Source organism: Vitis riparia, chromosome 14 (genome assembly GCF_004353265.1).
Source record: "Vitis riparia cultivar Riparia Gloire de Montpellier isolate 1030 chromosome 14, EGFV_Vit.rip_1.0, whole genome shotgun sequence".
Taxonomy (NCBI): domain Eukaryota; kingdom Viridiplantae; phylum Streptophyta; class Magnoliopsida; order Vitales; family Vitaceae; genus Vitis; species Vitis riparia.
In genome coordinates, this window is record NC_048444.1 from 22547201 (window position 1) to 22575073 (window position 27873).

At 26.6% G+C, this 27873-nt stretch overlaps 1 protein-coding gene across 3 annotated transcripts; it reads left to right on the top strand.

Annotated features, from left to right (window-relative positions):
- Positions 1–3160: 3160 nt before the first annotated feature.
- LOC117930169 lies at positions 3161–27841 on the top strand. 3 transcript variants are annotated; one of them, XR_004653859.1, is made up of 9 exons: positions 3161–5867; positions 8308–8784; positions 9482–9958; positions 13958–14122; positions 15126–15251; positions 17293–17580; positions 23385–25760; positions 26438–26849; positions 27582–27841. XR_004653859.1 is itself a non-coding variant. In XM_034850662.1 (8 exons), the coding sequence occupies exons 1-8, from the start codon at positions 3177–3179 to the stop codon at positions 26513–26515; spliced, it is 6678 nt and encodes a 2225-aa protein (XP_034706553.1). In that variant the 5' UTR covers positions 3161–3176; the 3' UTR covers positions 26516–26873. The 3 variants fall into 3 exon arrangements, 1 of the variants encoding a protein (XP_034706553.1); XR_004653860.1 differs by lacking the exon at positions 13958–14122; XM_034850662.1 differs by lacking the exon at positions 27582–27841 and having other exon boundaries at positions 26438–26873.
- The last annotated feature ends 32 nt before the right edge of the window (positions 27842–27873 follow it).

Below are 27873 nucleotides of genomic sequence, written 5' to 3' on the forward strand. Positions count from 1 at the left end.
TTAGAATAAATTTATTTGGATTAAAAATAAATACATTTTATAAATAAATCAATATTTTGTTTTTTATAATTTATTTTTATGAGAAATAATTGATTTTAAAATTTTATATAGGTTAGAAAAAAGGGAAAATAAAAAAAAGTTAATTTGACTTTTATTTATTATATATAATCAAATAGGATGAGACAAGATCATATTCGAATTTGCTCCAAACTTTAAAATAAAATAAAATACTAAACTTGTCATTATCTCATTTATACTTCTATCAAAACCCATGTGTTTTAGAGTCGGTACTTGAAGAAACTTGTTTCTTTACCATCATTGTTTAAGTCAAGTTTTTTGTGATGTAAACCAAATATAGCTTCAATATATATATATATGTAACTTTAGAATCAAATTTATTTTATTGAATCAAGAAATATATGATTGTGAACAAAATATAATTCCTACACGTATATTTCGAAAAATATAATATAAGATTAGTGAAAATATAAGGGCCTGTTTGGCCATGTTTTTCTTTTGTTTTTAAAAACTGACAAAAATAACTCCTATTTGTTCTTTAAGAATTATTTTCTATTTTATTTTGCTTTTAAAAATTGTTTTCAAAGAATAGTGGCCAAATAGTATTAAAAATTTTTAAAAACAATTTTTTATTTTTAAAAACAAAAAACTGTTTTTAAATCACATGTCAAACATACTTTAAATTTATAAATCTTTTCCATCAATTTCCACAATTGAATTTGCTTCATTATCAAAAGATTCCCACAAATAAAATTCTTTTGCTCGGGACCCTACGTATGTTAACACATCTCTTACCAATGAATTAAAATTCTTTCCCCTCCCCCTTTTTTTTTATACAGAAAAATATTAAAATTAAAAAAGAAAAAGAACAAATTAAAAAGAGATTACACCATTTAAAGTAATCTTGAAATCATCCATCAATGAAGCATCAAAAGCACCGAAAGTAGATGGCAGGGTTGCTTTTGTTTATTCTTTGTTTGGAGGCAGCTCCACAACGATAAAAGGGAATTCGTGTACAAGAAGAATCCAAGGCTGAAGATTTTTGTCATTGTTTGAAAATGCTAGCATGATATGAATTATTTACAAAAGTATTTGTATAAATTAAGGGCCTGTTAGATATCAAACAAATTTTATACCTTTATTTTCAATTTTTTCTTATCAAATTTAAAAGTAAAAAAGTAAAATACATTACCAAACATGATTTACAAAATTAGTTTTAAAATTTTGATTTAAAAAATAAAAAATGAGAAATAAATTTTGAAGAAATGTTTAAATAATATATATTTAAATTCAGGCATTGAGATGTTATATATTATTATTTAAAATACTAAATAATATTAGATATTATTTAATATTACACCTTTACATTGTCAATCTCACATTTTGCTTAATTTACTTTTTAAAAAAAAAATTATTGCCTCTATAAATTTAAATGCATTTTCGGTTAACACAAGATTGGTAAAACCGATCCAGGCTTATATAAATATAAATTTTCAAATAAATATTATGTTAAAGTAATACATAATTAATTAATTGAATTTTAAAAATGTTGATATAAAGCAATATGATCAAATAGAATTAATGGATAAAGAATATTTCTATAATATTTAAAATATAAATAAATAATTTTATTTATTTTTTTAGTTTTTATAAATTTTAAATATATTTGGTGGTTATAATTTGTTTTGTTATTTTCATAAAAAAAAGATAAATTTTTAATTATTTTTTATGAAATATTTGATGTCACCCACATTGTTGGTTTGATATCACATCGTGTTTCATATGTCCATTGCTACAGCTGTTTTCACTGATTCACGTCAATAATGGAAGCCCTTTTCTGTACTGCATATATATATATATATATAATAATAATAATAATAATAATAACAACAGGGGACTTGGTCTGCAGATATTTGTCTTGGTTTGAAAATGCAAGCATGACATGACAGGCTCTTGTTACTCCGTCCACATTTCACACTCGATCTCATTCAATTTCCATTTTGCTTTAATTTACATTTCATTAGCCTGATTCTCTTTAAAAGCGTTAATTGTAAAAACGTTTCTAATTTTGTAATACTTAAAAATATTTATTATTTAAATGTAACAATTAAAAACGTTTTTTTTTTATTTATAAAATCCACTATTCCTCAAATATTTACATCACTGTGTAGATATGGTTATAAATTTAGGGTTGGAGAATCGTATATGGAAAATTTGAACTCTGATTTTTTTACATGCAAGCAGATTTGAGAACATAAAGCTACAATGCTTACATATTCTTTAATGGAAAGTTAAAAATTGCAACCATCTCATTTAAAGTTGTAAAAAGGTTTTTAAATGATTACTAATGAAATCTTTGTAAAGAAAATGACATATTCTTAATTTATGATTTGTGGAGTGAAATCTTGAACGAAAATTAAATTAATAACACCCCAAGTTAAAAAGTAGTCTGCTCCTTTCCATACCTAATTGCATTACCGCTCTCTTCTTTGTTTGGTGTCATTGTTGCTGTTGCTTAATCCTTTTGTCTTTCCCCATCTCTTCGACTCACTACCTCTTTCCCATTTTATCATCCATTCCTAACTTGCTCTCATCCACCTCTGATTCCTTCACCGTCTCTTTGTTTGGAACCCAAACTCTGCTCCTTTCATTTCCTTGTTTATTTTCATTTGCTCCACCCTCTTCTTAATTTCCTCTTATTTTCTCAGTTCCCATCTGTTTTCCAACATAACCAAATTTCCCAAATAAAATAAAATAAAATAAAAACCACCATCTGTCTTCATAGCTTGGTAATCTACTCTTTACATTCGGCCTCACATCAAGATCTGCTTGCAAAACACCAACTTCCTTTGTTCTCGTTTTGTCACACTGAATCAAATTGCATGCATTCCTTGAGCTTTCTCCATCTCTTCACTCCCTACTTCTTTGTCATTTTTTCTACCTTCACTCATATTCGCTACTGATTCTGCTTTTCATTTTGTTGGTGACCGTCTCTCTGCTTGGAACAAATACTCTGCTCCTTCCATTTCTTCCACTTTCTTATTTTAGTTTCCCCTTGTTCCTGCTTCCATTTGTTTCTGTTTTTTCATCATTTACCTTCCGTTTTCCCAACAAAACCCCACACACACAAAAAAAAAGAAAAATCCAACTGAGACGAAATGACAGAGATCATTATTGCCGTTGCTGCAAAAGTTTCAGAGTACTTGGTTGCTCCAATTGGACGCCGGCTTAGTTATCTGTTTTGCTATCGGAACTATACTGATGAACTCCACAACAAAGTTGAGAAGCTGGGAAAAGAGAGGGATGACGTGCTGATAACTGTTGATGAAGCTAGGAGAAGAGGGGATAAAATCAGACCTATTGTTCAGGAGTGGCTGAATCGGGTTCATGAGATTACAGGGGAGGCCGAGGCGTTGAAGAAGGATGAAAACAAGAGCTGTTTCAATGGGTGGTGTCCTAATCTCAAGTCACGGTACCTGCTAAGCAGGGAAGCGGACAAGAAGGCGCAGGTTATTGTTGAAGTCCAAGGAAACCGCAATTTCCCCGATGGCGTATCATTTCGTGTCCCTCCACGGAATGTAACGTTTAAAGAATATGAATCTTTTGAGTCAAGAGCCTCAACTTTGAACAAAATTATGGATGCATTAAGAGATGATAAGATGAAGATGATTGGGGTATGGGGGATGGGCGGCGTGGGCAAAACCACACTGATGAAACAATTAGCTGAACAAGCTAAGCAAGAGAAGCTGTTCACCACAGAAGTCTATATACAGGTATCTTGGACTCGAGAACCAGAAAAAATTCAAGAAGGAATTTCGGATATTCAACAAAATATTGCGGACATGTTAGGCTTGGAACTTAAGGAGGTGGCTAAACCCGCTAGAGCAGGTAAACTGATGGAGAGACTGAAGACCGAGAAGATCCTTATTATCTTAGATGACATTTGGAAGGAAGTTAATTTGGAGGAAGTCGGAATTCCTTCTAAAGATGATCACAAAGATTGCAAAATAGTGTTGGCTTCTAGAGACGAAGACCTATTACGCAAAGACATGTGCGCACAAGAATGTTTTCCAATTCAACATTTACAAGAAGAAGAAGCTTGGCATTTATTTAAGAAGACAGCAGGTGATTCCGTGGAGGGGGACCAACTGCGACCCACAGCAAGGGAGGTAGTTAACGAATGTCAGGGTCTACCAATTGCAATTGTAACAATTGCGAAGGCATTAAAAGATGAAAGCGTGGATATATGGAAGAATGCCTTGGGCGAACTGAGGAGTTCTGCGCCAGCAAACATCAGAGGAGTGGAGGAAAAGGTATACACATGTCTGGAGTGGAGTTACAACCATTTGAAAGGTGATGAAGTCAAGTCATTGTTCTTACTTTGTGGTTGGTTGAGCTATGGTGATATTTCAATGGATCGCTTGTTAAGGTATGCTATGGGTTTGGATTTGTTTGACCACATCAAGTCATTGGAGCAAGCAAGAAATAAACTAGTTACATTGGTGAGAACCCTCAAAGCCTCAAGCTTGTTACTTGACGGTGAAGTTCCTAGATACAATCTTTTTGGACCCTCAAGTTTGCTTTTCTTGGATGCTGATAACAAGTCTGTCAGGATGCATGATGTTGTTCGTGATGTTGCCAGAAATATTGCATCCAAGGATCCTCATCGATTTGTAGTTAGAAATATTCCATTGGAAGAATGGCCAGAGACTGATGAATCCAAATACATCTCTTTAAGTTGCAATGATGTGCATGAGCTTCCTCACAGGTTGGTATGTCCGAAACTTCAATTTTTTCTGTTGCAGAACAACAGTCCTTCCTTGAAAATCCCAAACACATTTTTTGAAGGGATGAACCTACTCAAAGTTTTAGACTTGTCTGAAATGCATTTCACAACACTACCTTCAACGCTTCATTCCCTTCCAAATCTTCGAACATTACGTCTAGACTGGTGCAAGTTGGGAGACATAGCTCTAATTGGAGAGCTAAAGAAACTACAAGTTCTTAGCATGGTGGGTTCCGATATCCGACGATTGCCTAGTGAAATGGGGCAGTTGACGAATCTAAGGCTGTTGGATTTGAATCGTTGTTGGCAGCTTGAAGTAATTCCACGAAATATCTTATCAAGCCTGTCTCGATTAGAATGTTTGTGCATGAAACAGAGCTTTACTCAATGGGCAGCTGAAGCAGTTAGTGATGGAGAAAGCAATGCTTGTTTATCGGAGCTGAATCATTTGCGTCATTTGACAACTATACAGATAGAAGTGCCAGCTGTCGAGTTGCTACCAAAAGAAGACATGTTCTTTGAGAACTTGACAAGATATGCAATATTTGCAGGCAATTTTGATCGGTGGAATGAAGATTATGAAACATCAAAAACATTAAAGCTGGAACAGGTTGATACAAGCTTACTTTCGAGGGATGGAATTGGAAAGTTGTTGAAGAAAACTGAAGAACTAAAGTTGAGTAATTTGGAAGAAGTATGTCGTGGCCCAATTCCCCTAAGGTCGTTGGATAACTTGAAAATTTTAGATGTGGAGAAATGTCATGGATTGAAATTTCTCTTCTTACTTTCCACAGCTAGAGGCCTTTCCCAACTAGAAGAAATGACAATAAATGATTGCAATGCCATGCAACAATTAATCGGATGTGAAGGCGAGTTCGAAATAAAAGAAGTTGATCATGTTGGGACCGACTTGCAACTGCTTCCTAAATTACGACTTTTGGAACTTAGGGATCTACCAGAGCTCATGAATTTCGACTACTTTGGCTCTAATTTGGAAACAACATCGCAAGAAACATGTTCCCAAGGCAATCCTGATATCCACATGTCATTTTTCAGTTATCAGGTATGTTTAAGTTTAATTAAGGGCTAATTTCTGTAGTTTTTTTTATTTTTTATTTTTTCATATCACCTTTTTTTTAATAAATAAATCAAAAGAAAAACTAGGTAAAGTACACATGCACTTTCTAATTGCACCTTATAAGTTTGTTAAAAGGAGATAACATAAGGATGAGAAGAGAATTTAATAAATTATTTTATTTGAGGATTCACTCAATATATGGAAAAAGTCTAGTTTGAATAAATTTTTTTTTTAAATATTAGTAATGTTTTATAAGTTTTATAAATAAATTGAAAAGGATTAATAAGGAAAGATAGGAAAATGAAGACAAAAATGGTGATTCATTTTTGTCTTCACTTTCCTTCTAAAAAATTGATTTAGGATAATTATGCTTTAAGATGTAGAAAGTGATATAATTGAGAAAGAAGATGAAAATAATTGTAAATTGCTAAAAATTCCATAAAGAGTAAAAAGGCAAAAATACCATTAGTTTGCCTTTTTCTTTATTTTTTCCTTTCCTCGTTTTTGTTATTTTTATTATTACTATTATTATTTATTTTTAATAACATATTTCATTTATTTATTTATTATTATTATTAGTAAAATGTTATCAATAATTGTATTAATATTAATTATCACCTTTAATAATATAATTATTGTATTATATTTTTATTATTATTATTGAAAACAAAAAATATTTATATCAATATTTTAATATTAATATTATAAATAATAAAGTGAATGATGATGATGATGATAATGATAATAATAATAATAATAATAATTTCTAAATAATTTCCCCAAAAATCAAACAACCATTATAAAATAAATACCTTTTAAGAAATATGATTTATCTAAGGTTTTAAAAAAATATTAAATAAAATGCATAAAATTAAAAGATTCAAAATAAATATAAAATTAAAGAGCATAAATCATAAATACAAAGAAAAAAATCAATAAAAAGTTCTCAAATTTAATTTTGATGGTAACAATAAAATAACATATAAATTTTTAAAAAAAAAAAAGGAAAGAAAAGGAGAAAAAAATAATTGTTTTATTTTTTATTTTTTATTTTTAAATTTTATAAAATTAAGGGTTAATTTCACTTATCTCTCCTAAATTATTGGCTAAATACACCTAATCCCCATTTGTTTGAAATTTGTTAAATATTTCCCTTATTTTAGGTTAGAGGAAAGGTGACTAAAAATGACAAATAAGAAGGGAAATGAAGATATTTGATAAAATTTTAAACCAATAAAGGTTAAGTGTATTTAACTAAAACCTCATATAAATCAATAAATTAACCCTAAAATTAATTTTTATAAAAGTGTTAAATATGAATCTTCAGTTGTTATTTTAAAACAATGGTAATTAGTTTTTATACTTTACTATTTTTATTTTCAATTATTAATATAACGTAATAAGATCCATTAATAATTAACTTTCTTTATTTCTATCTAACCAAAAAGCTTTGGTGATTCCATTTTATCAAATATTGATGAAAATCTTAATATGGAAATATTGCTAAACATGAATAAAACTTAGAAAATTATAAAAATTTAAATAATATGTAAATGTCATATGATTGCATTGATATTATAATTGAATTAGTGTAATTTGAGAATAATATAGATATGTATGATTAAATTAATATGATTTGTCAGTGATATAACATAAGTATAATTTTCAAGATGAATACTAAAAAAAGAATAATATTTTGTATACTTAGTATTAGTCTTTAATAATAAATTTATTAAATGATTTGAAACTTTAATTTCAAATAATATAAAAATAATGAATAATAAAAAATATAAAGGAGTAGAAAAATGAATAAGGTTAAACGAATTTTAATTTTAAAAAACATTAATTAAATACTAATAGGAATGAATATAAAACTAAGGAAAAAAATTTAATAAGGAAAAGTCGAGGTTAATAGGAAAATATACCGGAATAAATTTAAGAGTGAAATACAATCTTTTAAAAGAAAATGTCAAATTTAAAAAAATGAAAACATTAGAATTTATTAATAGGAAAAAAAATTAAAGAGTTCATATGATTTAAAATAATAAATGATGGCTATGAATAAAAATAATTTGTGGTATGAGAATCTATGTAATCCATGGTTGCACCTTCGCCACCATTGTAGTCATCCCTATGTTCTTTTAACAAAAAGATAACAAAAAATCTGCCATTAAATAGCTAATATTATGTGGGAAGTGGAGCCAATATATTCTCCATTGATAACTTGTCAATTTTTTGTGAAATTTTCCAAGATTTTCACATGATTTTTTTTAGTCCTCCTTGATTGTTTTAGATTTTTAAAACATAAAACATAACTAAAGTGAATATGTGAATATTTGGAAGATGATGAATCATATTTAAAGAAAGGAACATATTCATGTTAATCACAACTTTCTAATTGATGATGTCATGTATTATATTTCAGGTTTCATTCCCTAATTTGGAGAAGTTGATACTTGATGATCTTCCCAAATTGAGGGAGATATGGCATCACCAACTTCCACTTGGGTCCTTCAACAATTTGAAAATCTTAAGAGTTCAGAATTGTCCAGGCCTATTCAATCTTATTCCATCTCATTTGATACAGAGTTTTGACAATTTGAAAGAATTAGAGGTGTATAACTGTGAAGTCCTAAAACATGTGTTTGATCTTCAAGGACTTGATGGAAATATTAGGATTCTCCCAAGGTTAGAATCCTTACGGTTAGAGGCACTACCTAAGTTGAGGCGTGTTGTATGCAATGAGGATGATGACAAGAATGATAGCGTGAGGTGTCGTTTCTCTTCTTCCACGGCTTTTCACAACCTTAAATTCCTATCCATCACAAATTGTGGGAACAAAGTTGAAGATGAAGGACATATCAATACTCCTACGGAAGATGTAGTGCTCTTCGATGGAAAGGTTAGTTTTCTCCCATATTTTTTTATTTTTCCTTATACTATGTTGGGGAATATTGAAAAAGATATTCCATTGAAATAATAAAAAATTATGAGAACATTATATTAATCTTTAATAATAGATTTATCAAATTAATTTAAAATTTAATTTTGGATAATAAAATATGGTGAATAATAATTAAATTATAAAGGAGTTGAAAAAAAAAATAAACATAATACCAAAATGTGAATTTTAAAAGCAATAAATATGACTAGAAATAATATAAAATAAGGAAACATGGTAAGTATTATTTAATTTAAAAGGAAAAATTGGGGCTAGTTGGAAAAAATATTGCAAGGAATTGCAAAGGAAAATTAGAGGAATTTTTAATTGAAAAAATAAATTTTATAAAGTATTTAGTAGAATTTATTTATAAGAAATAACTCAGAAGTGTATATGATTTAATATAGAGTAATAAATTATTAGATATAAATAAAAGTAATTTAGTATGAGAATATCTATAATATAGACTCCTAATATTTTCCAAGATTTTCACATGATTCTTTTTAGTCCTCCTTGATTGTTTTAGATTTTTAAAACATAAAACATAACTAAAGTGAATATGTGAATATTTGGAAGATGATGAATCATATTTAAAGAAAAGAACATATTCATGTTAATCACAACTTTCTAATTGATGATGTCATGTATTATATTTCAGGTTTCATTCCCTAATTTGGAGGATTTGATACTTCGTGATCTTCCCAAATTGAGGGAGATATGGCATCACCAACTTCCACTTGGGTCCTTCAACAATTTGAAAATCTTAGAAGTTCAGAATTGTTCAGTCCTATTCAATCCTATTCCATCTCATTTGATACAGAGATTGGACAATTTGAAAGAATTAGAGGTGAATAATTGTGAAGTCCTAAAACATGTGTTTGATCTTCAAGGACTTGATGGAAGTATTAGGATTCTCCCAATGTTAGAATCCTTACGGTTAACGGCACTACCTAAGTTGAGGCGTGTTGTATACAATGAGGATGAGGACAAGAATGATAGCGTGAGGTGTCTTTTCTCTTCTTCCACGACTTTTCACAACCTTAAATTGCTATCCATCACAAATTGTGGGAACAAAGTTGAAGATGAGGAACATATCAATACTCCTACGGAAGATGTAGTGCTCTTCGATGGAAAGGTTAGTTTTCTCCCATATTTTTTTATTTTTCCTTATACTATGTTGGGAAATATTGAAAAAGATATTCCATTAAAATAATAAAAAATTATGAGAACATTATATTAATCTTTAATAATAGATTTATCAAATTAATTTAAAATTTAATTTTAGATAATAAAATATGGTGAATAATAATTAAATTATAAAGGAGTTGAAAAAAGAATAAACATAATACCAAAATGTGAATTTTAAAAGCAATAAATATGACTAGAAATAATATAAAATAAGGAAACATGGTAAGTATTATTTAATTTAAAAGGAAAAAATTGGGGCTAGTTGGAATAAATATTGTAAGGAATTGCAAAGGAAAATTAGAGGAATTTTTAATTGAAAAAATAAATTTTATAAAGTATTTAGTAGAATTTATTTATAAGAAATAATTCAGAAGTGTGTATGACTTAATATAGAGTAATAAATGATTAGATATAAATACAAGTAATTTAGTATGAGAATATCTATAATATAGACTCTTAATATTTTATCTAAATTTAAGAATATTTAAAATAAATAATATTTCAAAAAACTGGGATAACGTGTATGATGGTTAAAATATTTGAAAAATTATTATTAATTTTTATGGTTGAAAAATAAAAATAGTAGAACATAATCTACTTCATGTAAGGAAAATAATTACCCTTCTTTCATAAAACTTTAAAAAATAAAAATAAAACAATTGTGAATATTGTTTTATAGGCATGTACCTATTTTTTTTTATTTAGACGTCTTTTCGCCTTTACTTTTCTTTAATTTATGTGTTATTTTAGTATTAGAATAAAAATAATGTAATTTCTCTAATTTTAAAAAGAAAATCGGAGAACATTTTACTCATGGTATACATTTTGTAATTTTATATTTATTTTGAATTTTTTGTATTTTATTTATTTATTTCTAAAACCTTAGTTAAATTATATTTCTTAAAAGGTATTTGTGATATACTAGTTGCTTGATTTTTAGGGAAATTGTTTAGAAAGAAAATGCTTTTTTATTTAATTAATGAGTATATATATATATATATATATATATATATATATATATATATATATATAGGCCAATTAATTATTGATAATTTATATATTTATATAAATGTATTTTACTTTTTATAAAATAAAAAATTACTATCAAATAAAACATCATAAATATAAGTTTTAATAAAAGTCTTTTTACATTAAATAAAAAAGATTTTAATATTTTTAAATTTAATAAATAAAAAAGTAATCACATCTTTTCAAATATTTTGATTCCGATTTTCTGAAAATACTTTTTATAAAAAATTTTGTTAAATGGAGATAACATAAAGATGAGAAGAGAATTTAGTAAAATAAAAACCTTAAAATATTACTAATTATTAGTATTTTATAATTTTTATAAATAAATTGAAAAGGCTTGATAAGAAAAAATTAATAAAGCAAAAATTGGATTTAATTATTTTTAAATGCAAAATGAAGACAAAAATGAATCTCCACTTTGTTTTTTTATTTCTATCTCTTTCTCTTAATAATTAACCTTTTTTTTTTTTATGTAATGGAACTAAATAGTACACCTTTTGTATAAAGAAAAAAAAACTTGAAATATTGATGAAAATATTCATATTAATGAAAATATTGGTAAAAAAAATTCAAATATGAAAATTTAGGATATGACTTTAAAGAATGATAAAATTATAAATAATACATAATAATATATATGATTGAATTAATGTTATGATTAAATTAGTGTGGTTTTTGAATGATATAGATATGTATGATCAAATTAGTATGGTTTTTAAGTGATATATCATAAGTTTATAATAAATATAACTTTTAAGATGAATGCTAAAAAAGAATAATATTTTATATATTTAGTATTAAGATTTAATAATAAATTTCTTAAATTACATTAAAATTTAATTTCAAATAATATAAAAATAATAAATGATATTTCTAACAAAAGGGCAAATTATGTCTAGAAGAGCATGAACTCTTTATTTTACAACTTATCAAATTAAGATTCTCTCTAAATTAATTATATATATATATATAAAACTCTCCCATTTTTTTAAATGTTAGAATTACTCTTAATAAAAATATCTTCTATTTTTTTAAGAATGAAATTTCATATTTTGAAAACTTCCATAAGTTCTTGAAGAAAAAGGAGGTCTAACATTTATGATAACAAGAGACAACCTCCATTGAAGAGAATGTTATAAACTTTGAATACTCATTATAATTTTTTAATACATTGTTGGGACATATTTTTGGTTGATTATCTTGATTGGAAAAATGAGCAAGAAAAAATTTGTTAAAGTTTTATTTTTGTTTATATAAAAATGAAGATTGTCATTGAAAATAAGATTATAAGTGAAAAATATATATAGAGAAAATCTAAAGCTCTTTTAGACTTAAAATAAAGGGTAAGTGTTTTGTAGGTATATTATAATTGAAGATCTAGATAAGAAGGAAGATGAGGGAAAGGCTAGGCCTTTGACCAACCCTATTACCCAACTTTTTTTTTTTTTTTTTTTTTTTCTGTTTTTAGGTTATAATATTTTTTAATGATATTTTAAATTTCTTTTTTAAATAATTTTTTTCTCCTATGCAAGGATAAAATTACTTAGTTCTTTGATGATTTCTCTGTTTTGAATTAATTTTACAATTTTTTTTTTCAAAATTTAAGATTTTTTTATTTTTTTATTCTTGAAAACATAAATTTGAATTTTTTTAATTAAATTGTAAATTTCATCCTTAAGATATTTTCATTAAGGGTAATTTTAGTATGTTAAAAAGGTTTTTTTTTTTTTTTTTTTTATTCAAAAAACATCTAATTAGTAGTTCAACCAGGTATCAAAACTTAGTTTGGTAGGAGGTCATAGGTTTGAGTCATCTCTCCACAATTTACATGTTTGCTTCCTCATTTATTTGTTGGATATAAATTATGTGTATCTCTCCTGTGAGGGCCTAAATTAAGGTGAGGCTTTTAGGAAAAAAATTGGTAGTTATATGTTTTAAAAGCTTTAGAAGGAAATTGAAAATAATATTTTGGAGGGAAAATAATGAAAATAAAATTAAAAAATGGATCTTCATTTTTTAATTTTTTTTCTTTATAATTATTTATTATAATGAAATGAAAAAAGGGAGAAATTTATTTTATTTGGTTTCTTCAACAACTAATTCTCTATATTTTTATCATAAAATTATAATTAAATTAAATCAATTTTAGTTTATCATTAAATTAATTTTAATAAAAAATGGTGAATAGTAAGTGAATTATAAAGGAGCCGAAAAAAAAATTTTAAGTGAAATTTTAATTTTAATAATAAATGTTAATATAAATAATATAAGAATAAGAAAAAAAAATGGTTAGTATTATTTTAATTTAGAAAAGGAAAATTAGGTGTAATTGGAATAAAAGTTGCAATGAATTGGAAAGGAGAATTAGTGAAAATTTTATTCAAATAATAATATTTTATTTAAATATTAGAATATTTAAAATGAATTATATTTGGAAAAATTGGGGTAAGATGTTAGATGATTAAAATATTTTAAATTTTATGACTAATTTTTTACTTTTGAAAAATAAAAAACCATAGAATATATTTTATTTTATATAAGGAAACTAATTAATCTTCATTTTAAAATAATGGTGAGAGTTGATAATATTATTAACTTTATATTTACATTAATCATTAGTAATAATTTTATCATTTACTTTTAAAAATAAAAATAATAAAATTATATATTATGATAGATGAAACAAAATGAATGATTGTTTGCCAAGCAAAACTTTTAATCACCATCTATGAAACACGATTCGTTTTAATTTTATTTATCGAAGTTTCTTATAAAATTATATATTTTTTTAAATATAATAGTAGAAGTGAACATGTGAATACTTGAGAGTTAATGAATTATGTTTAAGGAATATTTTTATATTTATCGTAACTTTATAATTGATGATGTTATGTATTACATTGTATCTCTGTAGGTTTCATTCCCTAATTTGGAAGAGTTAACACTCAATGGTCTTCGCAAGTTAAAGATGATATGGCATCAACAACTTTCGCTTGAATCATCTTTTTCCAAGTTCAAGGATTTTCATCACCTCAAAAAGTTAAGTATCACTAATTGTGAGATGCTCTTGGATGAAAAGGTTAGTTTTTTCCAATTTCTTTTTATTTTTCCTTATACTACTTGAAATATTTAGGGAGATATACGATAAAAATAATTTTTTTAAAAAATATGAAAAATAGTAAATTGATCTTTAATAATAATTTTATTAAATTAATTTAAAATTTAATTTTAAATTAATAAAAATTGTGAATAAAAAGTAAATTACAAATGAGTTGAAAAAAATAAAACGAAAAATGAAAAATTAATTTAAAAAGGATAAATGTTAATAGAAACAATATGGAAATAAGGAAAAATGGTAGTTATTATTTTAATTTAGAAAGGATAAAAATTAGGTACTAATTGAAAGAAATATTGCAATGAATTAGAAAAGAGAATTAGTGAAAATTTAATTCAGATAATAATATTTTATTTAAATTTTAGAATAGTTAAAATTAATAAGATTTGGGAAAATTGGGGTAAGATGTTAGATGATTAAAATATTTTCAAATTTATGACTAACTTTTTACTTTTGAAAATCAAAAAGAGTAAAACATATTTTATTTGATACAAGGAGACTAATTAAAACATATTTTATTTCATATAAGGAAATTAATTAATCTTGACTTTAAAATAATCATCAAAGTTAATAATTTTATTATTTAGTTTCAAAAAATAAAAACATAACTAGTGGATCTAAAATAAAATATAAAGGAGTTGAAAACAAGAATAAAGTTAAAAAAAAAAAATTTTAATTTTAAAAACATTAAGTATTAATATAAAAAAACATAATAAAAAGGAAACGTAGTACATTTCATTCTAATTTAAATAAAAAAAAGTTAAATTGTTATTAGAAATAAATATAACAATAAATTTAAAAGTGAAATTATTGAAAATTTTAATAGAAAAAATAAATTTGAAAAGGAAATTATTAAAATTTGCTTATGATTTGAGAGTGAATGGATTATATTGACCTATTATTTTTGTGTTTATCACATTTTTACAATGGATGATATCATGTATTATATATTGTGTTTCTCATGTAGGTTTCATTCCCTCCTAATTTGGAGGAGTTGGTTTTAAAAAGCCTTCCCAAGTTGACAGAGATAGATATTGGGAATCTCTCAAAGTTAAACATTCTAAAGTTAAAGGCACTACATGAATGCTTTAAGGTTAGTTTTTTCCCATATTTTTTTTGTTTTTTCTTATACTACTTGAAATATTTAGGGAGATATATTATAAAAATAATTTTTTTTTTAAAGTACGAGAAGAATACATTAACCTTGAATAAAAATTTTATTAAATTAATTTAAAATTTAATTTAAAATAATAAAAATTGTGAATAATAAGTAAATTACAAATGAGTTGAAAAAAATAAAATTTTAAAGTGAAAATTTAATTTAAAAAGGATAAATGTTAATAGAAATAATATGGAAATAAGGAAAAATGGTAGTTATTATTTTAATGTAGAAAGGATAAAAATTAGGTACTAATTGAAAGAAATATTGCAATGAATTAGAAAGGAGAATTAGTGAAAATTTAATTCAAATAATAATATTTTATTTAAATTTTAGAATAGTTAAAATTAATAACTTTTGGGAAATTTGGGTTAAGATGTTAGAAGAAAATAGAAAAGAGCAAAACATATTTTATTTGATACAAGAAAACTAATTAAAACATATTTTATTTCATATAAGAAGACTAATTAATCTTGACTTAAAATAACCATCAAAGTTAATAATTTTATTATTTAGTTTCAAAAAAAAAAAAAAGAACTAGTGAATAAAAAATAAAATATAAAGGAGTTGAAAACAAGAATAAAGTTAAAAAGGGAAATTTTAATTTTAAAAACATTAAATATTAATATATAAAACATAACAAAAAGGAAACATTGTAAATTTCATTCTAATTTAAATAAAAAAAGGTTAAGTGTTAATAGAAATAAATATAGCAATGAATTTAAAAGTGAAATTATTGAAATTTTTAATAGGAAAAATAAATTTTAAAAGAAAATTATTAAAGTTTGTATATGATTTGAGAGTTAATGAATTATATTAACCCAATATTTTTATGTTTATTACACTTTTACAATTGATGATGCCATGTATTGTATTTTGTGTTTCTCATATAGATTTCATTCTCTCCTAATTTGGAAGAGTTGGCTCTAGAAAGTCTTCTCAAGTTGTTTGATTTTTTGGGAAATTGTTTAGAATAAAAATTACTTTATATCTAACAAATGAAAAAACCAAAAAAAATGTTTTTTTTTTATTGTGTTCTAAAATTTAAATTTTGTTTTATTTTAAGTACATCTCCTACCTTCTTACAATAATAAAAATTTTCAAAATAAAATGATTTGATATTTTTTTATTTAAATTTATCATGCTCTGGTATGTTTAATTCAATCTTCTTATATGCATTTATTAGATAAAGGTTTTGTCAATAATATTAATAAGTTAAGTAATTATTGATAATTTATTTATTTATATGTTATTTTCATTTTACAAAATAAATTTTTTGCTTAAATAGTATTTTAATTTTTGTAAAATAAAAAAATTGTCATCAAATAAGAGATTAGAAATATTAGTTTTAATCACCCGTCATTTTATGTTAAATAAACTAAATTTTAATCTTTTTATATTTAAAAATAAAAGAAAATAATAAATTTTTTTTAAATATTTTAAAGCTAGTTACGTAAAAATAATTTTGAATTTTTTTTTTTGTTATAAATCAAGTCGAGAGATTTTCACCCGAAAATATTGAGTAGTTTTAATATATGTAATGTGCATATGCTAGATGAAACAGAAAGGAAGCAGTTGTCTTAGATGTCACCTCTTCCCAAAACTAAATAGTAAATACCCTATTTCCATTTTCTACTGCTTTGCTGGCACTGCACTTGGCCTCTCACCCTAACCTTGTTCTGGTCGTCCCTCTTTTCTGTTATTTTTAACAAAAAAAAATAATAAAAAATATAAGGGTATTATGCTGGCACAATAAATTCTCTATGTTAAGGCGATTTTTAATCCTTGATTTACTGGAGGTTCCCCAAAATATCCTATCATAATTCTCCAATTGATGGATATAATTCAATAAAGATAGAACAATTCTTCAAAATGAGGTAAAATAATATATTTTTCAATATTGACCCAATATTTTTATATTCATTACAATTTTACAATTGATGATGTCATGTATTATATTGTGTTTCTTATGTAGGTTTCACATTCTCCTAATTTGGAGGAGATAGTTCTAAAAAGTCTTCCAAAATTGAAGGAGATAGATTTTGGGATCCTCCCTAAGTTAAAAATCCTAAAGGTTGAGAAACTACCTCAATTAAGACATATTATATGCAATGAGGATAAGAATTTCAGCAAGAGACGTGTTTTTTCTTCAATGTTCAAGAATTTTCACAATCTCAAAACGTTACATATCATTGATTGTGGGATGGAAGACATGAGAGGTGTCAATACTTCTACTAATGATGAAGTGCTCTTCAATGAAAAGGTTAGTTGTCTCTCTCTTTTTCTTTTTTCCATTATACACGACATTCTTAAAATATTAAACTACCATTCTTTAAAAATAACAACCAAATTACCTTTATTATCTTTATTTTAACATTTAAAAAATATAAAAATACAATCCTAGATATTATTTATTGCATATAAATTATATATATACGTCATTTTTAATTTGAACCTCATTTCTCCTTTTACTCTTGTTTTTTTAAATATTATGTGTTATTTTGTTGTTAACATCAAAATAAATGTAATATTTTTCTAAAAACAAAGTTATGAACTTTTTCTTTGTATCAATGATGTAAGTTTTGTAATTTTATATTTTATTTTGTATGTCTTGATTAATTTTTAATTATTTATACTTTATTTAATTTTTTGTATGAAACCCCATTCTACTGCTTTGTTGGCACTGCACTTGGCCTCTCACCCTAACCTTGTTCTGGTCGTCCCTCTTTTCTGTTATTTTTAACAAAAAAAAATAATAAAAAATATAAGGGTATTATGCTGGCACAATAAATTCTCTATGTTAAGGCAATTTTTAATCCTTGATTTACTGGAGTTTCCCAAAATATTCTATCATAATTCTCCGATTGATGGATATAATTCAATAAAGATAGAACAATTCTTCAAAATGAGGTAAAATAATATATTTTCCAATATTGACCCAATATTTTTATATTTATTATAATTTTACAATTGATGATGTCATGTATTATATCGTGTTTCTTATGTAGGTTTCATTTTCTCCTAATTTGGAGGAGATAGATTTTGGGATCCTCCCAAAGTTAAAAATCCTAAAGGTTGAGAAACTACCTCAATTAAGACATTATATGCAATGAGGATAAGAATTTTAACAAGAAATGTGTTTTGTCTTCTTCAATGTTCAAGAATTTTCACAATCTTAAAGAGTTACGTATCATTGATTGTGGGATGGAAGACATGAGAGGTGTCAATACTTCTACTAATGATGAAGTGCTCTTCAATGAAAAGGTTAGTTGTCTCTCTCTTTTTCTTTTTTCCATTATACACGACATTCTTAAAATATTAAACTACCATTCTTTTAAAATAACAACCAAATTACCTTTATTATCTTTATTTTAACATTTAAAAAATATAAAAATACAATCCTAGATATTATTTATTGCATATAAATTATATATATACGTCCTTTTTAATTTGAACCTCATTTCTCCTTTTACTCTTGTTTTTTTTTTATATAAATATTATGTGTTATTTTGTTGTTAACAAAAAAAAAATATAATATTTTTCTAAAAACAAAGTTATGAACTTTTTCTTTGTATCAATTATGTAAGTTTTGTAATTTTATATTTTATTTTGTATGTCTTGATTAATTTTTAATTATTTATACTTTATTTAATTTTTTGTATGAAACCCCATTTAAATTATATTTCTTGAAAGATATTAATTTTATAATAGTTGTTTGATTTTCTGGGAAATTGTTTAGAATGAAAAGTACTTTTTATTTAACAAATGAAAAAACTAAAAAAAATATATGTTTTATTTTTTTTTAATGTGCTCTAAAATTTAAATTTTGTTTTATTTTAAGTACATCTCCTACCGGCTCACGGTAATAAGAATTTTTTAGAATGAAATGATTTTATTTTTTATTTAAATTTATCATGCTCTACTATGTTTAATTCAATTTTCTTATATGCATTTGGTATATAAAGGTTTTATAAATAATATCAATAAGTTAATCAATTATTAATAATTTGTTTATTTATATGGTACTTTAATTTTACAAAATAATTTTTTTTTCTTAAATGGTATTTTAATTTTTATAAAATAAAAAAATTGTCATCAAATAAGAGATCATAAATATTAGTTTTAATAATAAGTCTTTTTATGTTAAATAAAATAAATTTTAATCCTTTTCTATTGAAAAAGAAAAGAAAATAATAAAAAAATTCAAATATTTAATCCTAGTTATGTCAAAATAATTTTGAAATTTTTTTTGTTATAAATCAAGTCTAGAGATTTTCACCCGGAAATATTGGGTAATTTTAATATATGAAATGTGTGTATGAAACAAAAAGCAAGTAGTTGTCTAGATGCCACCTCTTCCCAAAACTATATACCCTATTTCCATTTTCTACTGCTTTGCTAGAACTGTGGTTGGCCTGTTTGCGTGACCTTGTTTTAGTCATCCCTCTTTTCTGTTAGTTTTAACGGAAAATAATAATAAAAGAACATAAGGGTATTATGAGGGCCCAATAAATTCTCTATCACTACAAGGAAAAAGATATATGGTGACATTTATAACGAGTCACCATAAACATAGGGTGTCACTACAACAGAGCGTCACCTTCTCCACTGACACCATAGAGGGTACCAATTGGTGACGTATTTGGAAGTGACACCAAAGTAGATAAATGGTGACCCATTCGGAAGTGACACCATATATTTCTAGTGATGATAGGGTGTCGCATTAAATGCATCATCTTTGAGTTATGATGTCATATTAAATGCATCACCTTTGAGTAATGGTGTCACATCATTGTAAATTATTGTGGAAGATATGATTGTTTTTAGTTATAGATTTTTGTAATGCTTATGAATTAATAAGTAAGATTAACTTGTTTATATTTTGTCCATAAATATAACAATCATATTATATTTAACTCATTTTTCTGTAATGTTTCTGGAATAACTCATAATACATTTATCATCTAATAATATTTGTATATCAAATGTTCCCAAAAAGATAGTACATCCAACATATCAAACCCATCAAAACTAAAAAAAGAAGAGTGAATACATACCAAAACATGATTTAGAAATGTTAAAGATCCCAAGATTCATGTATACCTCTATTTCATAAGCATAAAACCGGCTAACTATAAAATGACATAAAAGTTCCATCTAAAAATCTAAATTTCTCAATACTAATTAAAGTAACATTTATGTCCTACAACGTATGACACAAGAGTTGCATTTAAAAACCCAAAATCTTGTTGCCTTCTTCTTTCTTTTTATTCTCCATTCCACCATCCCAAAAGTGTATACCTGCATTTCATAGTTTAATGAGTTTTATAGATTTTTATTGAAGAAAATAAACATGGATCGATGTTATCATAAATGAACAAATCTAAGAACTATTTTTTTTTTTTTCAAATAGAAACATTATTCAAAGAACCTATGGAAAAATTCATGTAGTAGCTAAAGGACTCACCATGCATGGTGATCATGCTGCATCAACATGATTCATGATTAGTTGTAGCACAAAAGTAGCCCATTCTCCTCTAATTTCATCGAATTCTACTTGAGAATATGTTTTTTTATCACCAAACTGAAATCAAGTAAGAAAATAACATTAAAATGCCTAACATTTGGAAGCCTAAAACTATGTACAATTCATTAAATTTGTAATACCTTTGAAGCAATAATTGTAGGATAAAAAATGATCTCTTTTATGAATCTCATAACAAAGTAGCCACATTCGAATCCTCCTTCTTGTCTTGGACACTAATCGATCAATTATAAAATAACATTAGTACTCATATATATAAATGGTGCAAATGCATAAGCTAATGTGTAAAGAAAATTTTTTGGATGTCACCTGCACTAGTTGCCAAGATGGCTCCCTCTTGGATGTTTTCTTTATAGATATTCGAATAGCCCTATGTAAATAAGTTCAATGGGTACATTTTTAAAATAGGTAAATGTTATATGTTTTAACATATATATAAATAATAAAAAATATGTGTTTGAGATGAATGTATTTTAAAAAAACAAAATAATACTATGGAAAATAATAGGAAGAACTTACATGTTTACAATATCCTTTTAAGTCCTCACATGGTTTGTGATGCATAGGGTCAAGATAGTGGACTATCATTTTCCTTGGCTCAATCACTACCAAGACCCAATGAAAGCTAAAACATTAAAAACAAAAGTAGCATCTAATTAGAAATATAAATCAATCATAAAATCTCAAATTAAAGTATAATATTTGTCACTTACTCGGGGTTGTAGGGTATGAAAACATATTTAGCATCTTCGCACTCCATTAAGCGTTTTGACAACATTTGTGCTCTTTTCTCTGTTTGAGGAGTACTAAGGCCTGCTCGTGATATTGTAAAAGGATTAACAAATATAAATTGTGATTCCTTTTTGGCAATATGTAGTTGATCATGCATGTGCCTATTATTGTATCAAAACACCAAAAGAAAATTATCATTAGTCATATCCAATCTCGTTCAACATGGGAAACTCATATTTTAAAAATAAAAACAAATGAAAATAAAAGGTGCACACCATAAATAGAAGCAGATGCAGTTTGATGACACCTCTAAAGATGAAATAATGTATTCACAATCCTCTCTAGATATATATGTTTGAAATTCGACACCAAATAGTGAAATGGGGAGCTGTATTGGGTATGTCTTGTCATTACCAAGACAACCATCCACAAATTTTTGAAAATTTTTAATGACCGAATGATTTTGAGGCTTAGATTTTCGAATAATTGGTGTCTTCACTATCTTCTTCTTTCCTTTATCCAACACCTATGAAAAATGAAGGAATGTTAGATATATATACTCCTAAACAATAAAATACCAAGTTACAATCAAATTTACTATAGGCATAAAATGGCATACCTGAGGATGTTCAGTTTCAAGTATGACAAGGCTTGTTGGCCAATCAAGCTCAAAGCCAATAGCATCCCCAACATTGATAATCTCATATGGATTTGGAAATGGGAGTCTAGCATCTGGCTTGTGTGCAACATTTATTACAACCAACCTATTCGATCCTTTTTCTTCTATTAGTGTACCAGTTGATAATCTCATATGCTTGATTTACCGGAGTTCCCCAAAATGTTCTATCCCAATTTTCCAATTGATGGATATAATCCGTTAAAGACAAAACAATTCTTCAAAATGAAGTAACATAATATATTTTCCCTCTTAAAAAAATTAAAAATTCAATGGCAAAATACATATAGAGAATAGTAGAGGAGAGCATGGAGACGTGAAAAATATATTATAAAATTAATAAATAGCTATATATATATATATATAGTATGTGGAAATACTACATGTACATTTTTCTTTTTTAATTTGGACTTTTTTTTTCTCTTTTACTCTTTTTCTTTGGAAAAAAAAAATGTGTTGTTTTGTTGTTAACATCTATTTTACAAAACCTTCAAAAAGAATTTTTTTTGTAATTTTTTATTTTAAAAAATAAAAAGAGTAAGTCATACATTATTCCTTATAAGGAGAGTAATTATTATTCTTTTAAAATAATAAAATTTATTTTTTTAAATATAAAAATACAATCTTGAATATTATTTTTTACATGGAAATTATACATACACGTATACATCCTTTTTAATATGAATAGTTTTTCTCTTTTACTATTTTTCTTAAAAGAAAATTATGTGTTATTTTTTTGTTAATATCAAAATAAACGTAATACTTTTAAAAAAGAAAATTTAGAAACTTTTTCTTTGTATCAATCATGAAAGCTTTGTGATTTTGTATTTTTTTTATTAATTTTTTTCATTATTCATACTTTATTTACTGTTTGTTCAGAAACCCATTTGAATTGTATTTCAAATGGGAAAATGTTATAATAGTTATTTGATTTTTTGGGAAAATGTTTATAATGATAATTACTTTTTCTTTCACTAATGAAAATTTTATAATGTATTAGAAGTGAACATGCGAGAGACTATTTCAGAATTGAATTGAATTATATTTAAGAAATATGTTTATGCCTATCATCACAACTTTCCAATTGATGCCTTATCTTGTGTTTTTGCTACAGGCTTCATTCCTTGAATCAAGAGCCTCCACTCTGAACGATATTATGGATGCCTTAAGAGACGACAATATCAACTTGATTGGAGTATGGGGCAAGTCCGGTGTGGGCAAAACAACACTGCTGAAACAAGTGGCTCAACAAGCTAAGCAACAACGGTTGTTCACCAGACAAGCCTATACGGATGTATCCTGGACTCGAGACTCGGATAAACGTCAAGAAGGAATTGCGGAACTTCAACAAGAAATTGAGAACGCGTTGGACTTGTCACTTTGGGAGGAGGATGAATCCGAAAAAGCGGATGAACTGAAGCAGGAACTGATGAAGAAAGGGAAGATCCTTATTATCTTAGATGATATTTGGAGGGAAGTTGATTTGGAGAAAGTAGGAATTCCTTGTAAAGGTGATGAAACACAATGCAAAATAGTGTTGGCTTCGAGAGATGTAGACCTATTATGCGAAAACATGGGTGCACAAATATGTTTTCAGGTAGAACATTTACCACCAGAAGAAGCTTGGAGTCTTTTTAAGAAGACAGCAGGTGATTCCGTGGAGGAGAATCTTGAACTGCGACCCATAGCCATTCAAGTAGTTGAAGAATGTGAGGGTCTACCAATTGCAATTGTAACAATTGCCAAGGCATTAAAAGATGAGACCGTGGCTGTATGGAAGAATGCCTTGGAACAACTTAGGAGTTGTGCACCAACAAACATTAGAGCAGTGGATAAGAAGGTTTACTCATGTCTGGAGTGGAGCTACACCCATTTGAAGGGCGATGACGTTAAGTCATTGTTCTTACTTTGTGGGATGCTGGGCTATGGTGATATTCCATTGTATCTCTTGTTACGATATGGTGTGGGTCTGGATTTGTTTGGCCACATCGACTCATTGGAGCAAGCAAGAAATAGACTACTTGCATTGGTGGAAATCCTCAAAGCCTCAGGCTTGTTACTCGACAGTCATGAAGATAGAGATGGGTTTGTGAGGATGCACGATGTTGTTTGCAATGTTGTCAGAGAAATTGCATCCAAGGATCCTCATCCATTTGTAGTCAGAGAAGATGTTGGATTGGAAGAATGGTCAGAGACTGATGAATCCAAAAGGTGCGCTTTCATCTCTTTGCATTGCAAAGCTGTGCATGAGCTTCCTCAAGGGTTGGTATGTTCGGACCTTCAATTTTTCCAATTGCATAACAGCAATCCTTCCTTGAATATCCCGAACACATTTTTCAAAGGGATGAAAAAACTCAAAGTTTTAGATTTACCCAAAACGCATTTTACAACGCTACCTTCATCACTTGATTCCCTTACAAATCTCCAAACATTGCGTCTAGATGGGTGCAAGTTGGAAGACATTGCTCTAATTGGAAAGCTAACAAAACTAGAAGTTCTTAGCTTGATGGGTTCTACAATCCAACAATTGCCTAATGAAATGTCGCGATTGACCAATCTAAGGCTGTTGGATTTGAATGATTGTGAGAAGCTTGAAGTAATTCCACGAAATATCTTATCAAGTTTGTCTCAATTAGAATGTTTGTACATGAAATCTAGCTTTACTCAATGGGCAACTGAAGGTGAAAGCAATGCTTGCTTATCCGAGCTAAATCATTTGTCTCATTTGACAACTTTATATATATCTATACGAGATGCCAAGTTGCTACCAAAAGACATTCTATTTGAGAACTTGACAAGATATGTGATATCTATGGGTTATTGGCGGGGGTGGAGGTTCAGAACCAAAAAAGCATTGGAGCTCTGGGGAGTCAATAGAAGCTTACATTTGGGGGATGGAATGAGCAAGTTGTTGGAGAGAAGTGAAGAACTAGAGTTCAGTGGATTAAGTGGTACTAAATATGTTCTTCACCCATCAGATAGGGAGAGTTTCCTTGAACTAAAGCATCTCAAAGTTGCTGGTAGTCCTGAGATTCAATACATCATGGATTCAAAGAATCAACAGTTGTTGCAACATGGTGCCTTTCCTCTATTGGAGTCATTGGTTCTTGACGCTCTGGACAATTTGGAAGAAGTATGGCATGGCCCAATTCCAATAGGGTCTTTTGGTAACTTAAAAACTCTAAACGTGGATTCATGTCCTAAATTGAAATTTCTCGTTCTGCTTTCCACGGCTAGAGGCCTTTCCCAACTTGAAGAAATGACAATAAAAGATTGCAATGCCATGCAACAAATAATCGCATATGAAAGGGAGTCAAAAATAGAAGAAGATGGACATGTTGGGACCAACTTGCAACTATTCCCAAAATTGCGATCCTTGAAACTCCAGAGTCTACCACAGCTCATCAACTTCAGTTCCGAGTTAGAAACAACATCTTCCACATCTTTGAGTACAAATGCAAGGTCGGAAGACTCATTTTTCAGTCATAAGGTATGTTAAAGCTTATTAGCCAATTTCATTGGTTTTATTATTATTATTATTATTATTATTATTATTATTATTATTATTATTATTTTTGCACCACTTTATATCGATATAAGTCAAAAGAAAAACTAGGGTAGGCCCACAAGCACTTTCCAAACTCCACCATGTTAAAATTATTTGAACATTTCACTTTAAATAATAATAATAAAAATAATAATATATAAAACATGAAGGAGTTGAAAAACTAATAAGGTTAAAAGAAATTTTAATTTTAAACACATTAAATATTAATAGGAATGAGTATTTAAATAACGAAAAATTATAAGTATAATTTTACTTTAAATAAGAAAAAAAAGTCAAGTTAATAGGAATAAATAAAAAATAAATTTAAGAGTGAAATCATCAAAATCTTTTAAAAGAAAAAGGAAATTTAAAAAAGGCATTCACAAGAATTTATTAATGAGAGAAAAATAAAAGAATGTATATGATTTAAAATAAGAAATTGTTTATATGCGTAAAAATAATTTGTGGCATCCACATGAGAATCCCTTATCCTTTCATTTTTTTAATAAATATAATTAAAGTAAACATGTGAATAATCCTAAGCTGATGAATTATATTTAAGAAATATATTTATATTTATTATAACTTTCCAATTGATGATGTCATGTATCATGTTATAGGTTTCATTCCCTAAGCCAGAGAAGTTGATACTCTATAATGTGCCCAAGTTGAATCTTTCTTCAATCTACGGATCTTAAGGGTGTAGGAATGTCCATGTCTACTTAATCTTGTCCCAGCTCATTTGATACACAACTTCCAGAATTTAAAAAAGATAGATGCGCAAGATTGTTAACTCCTAGAGCATGTGATTATTCTTCAAGAAATTGATGGAAATGTTGAGATCCTCTCAAAGTTAGAAACCTTGAAATTGAAGAACTTGCCTAGGCTGAGATGGATTGAAGACGGGAATGATAGGATGAAACATATTTCCTCTCTTATGACACTCATGAATATTCAAAACCTTCAAGAACTACATATCATTGATTGTAGTATGGAAGAACTGCGGAAGATGTAGTACTCTTTTGTGAGAAGGTTAGTTTTTTCTCATACTTTTTATTTTTCTCTCCCATACTTTTTATTTCTTCTTATACTATTTTTTTTAAAATTATTGATAGAAATATTCTATAAAAATAAAAAAGTATGAAGATTATATCAATTTTTAATAACAAATTATTAAATTAATTTAAAATTTAATTTTAAATATATTTCATATAAGAGATTAACTATCATTCTTACAAAATACAGTCAAATCACCCTCATTAAAAAAAATTATAAGATTTATTTTTAATAGATTAAAAAAATTGTAAATATTCTATCCTTTTACATTCATAATAATTAACTTCCTTTATTTTCATCTAATTTAACTAAATAATACACCTTTTTATAATGAAAAAAACCTTTGCTAATTCAAATTAGTATAGTATGCAAATGATATAATATAAATCTATGATAAGTATACCTTTCAAGATGAATATCAAATAAAGAATAATATTTTGTATGTTTAATAAATTTCTTAAATTAATAAAAAAAAATTGTTTTCAAATAATATACAAATGAATAATAAATCAAATATAAAGGAATTGAAAAACAAGATTAAAGAAACTTTAATTTTAAAAAATATTAAATATTAATAGGATGGAGGTGGACCAGAACTAAGAATATGTTTTGGTTCTTCATAATATATTCTATAAATACTATTGCTAATTTTTACTTTATTTATATTTAAATGATATCATTTTCTTTTGTTCTTATCATTTTTTTTAGGTACACTGGATTTCCTTTTATGTTCTGCTCTATTTGAGATGAAGTACAGATGCAGCCTTTGAAAGAGAAATTATTAATGATGTTTGAGAAATTGTCAATGATGTTTTCTTTAATCATTTCCTTCATTTGATAGAGTTTATTTACTCAAGCACATGTTAGATTTTCATATGCATTTTGTTATGTTCATTGTTATATCCCTAATAAAATTGTTTGTTAAGTGTGTGGTCTTGCACAATGATGAAAGTTTTAATTTATTAGTATTCGACTTCTTGTATTGCGTGAGTCAACATTT

Excerpts from the sequence above, each read along its gene's own strand:
- LOC117930169 (XM_034850662.1), top strand. The coding sequence starts at position 3,177 with ATGACAGAGATCATTATTGCCGTTGCTGCAAAAGTTTCAGAGTACTTG. Across the intron at positions 5,868-8,307 it reads TGTCATTTTTCAGTTATCAG|GTTTCATTCCCTAATTTGGA; the intron begins GTATGTTTAAGT and ends ATTATATTTCAG. Across the intron at positions 15,252-17,292 it reads CACTACATGAATGCTTTAAG|GTTTCACATTCTCCTAATTT; the intron begins GTTAGTTTTTTC and ends TTTCTTATGTAG.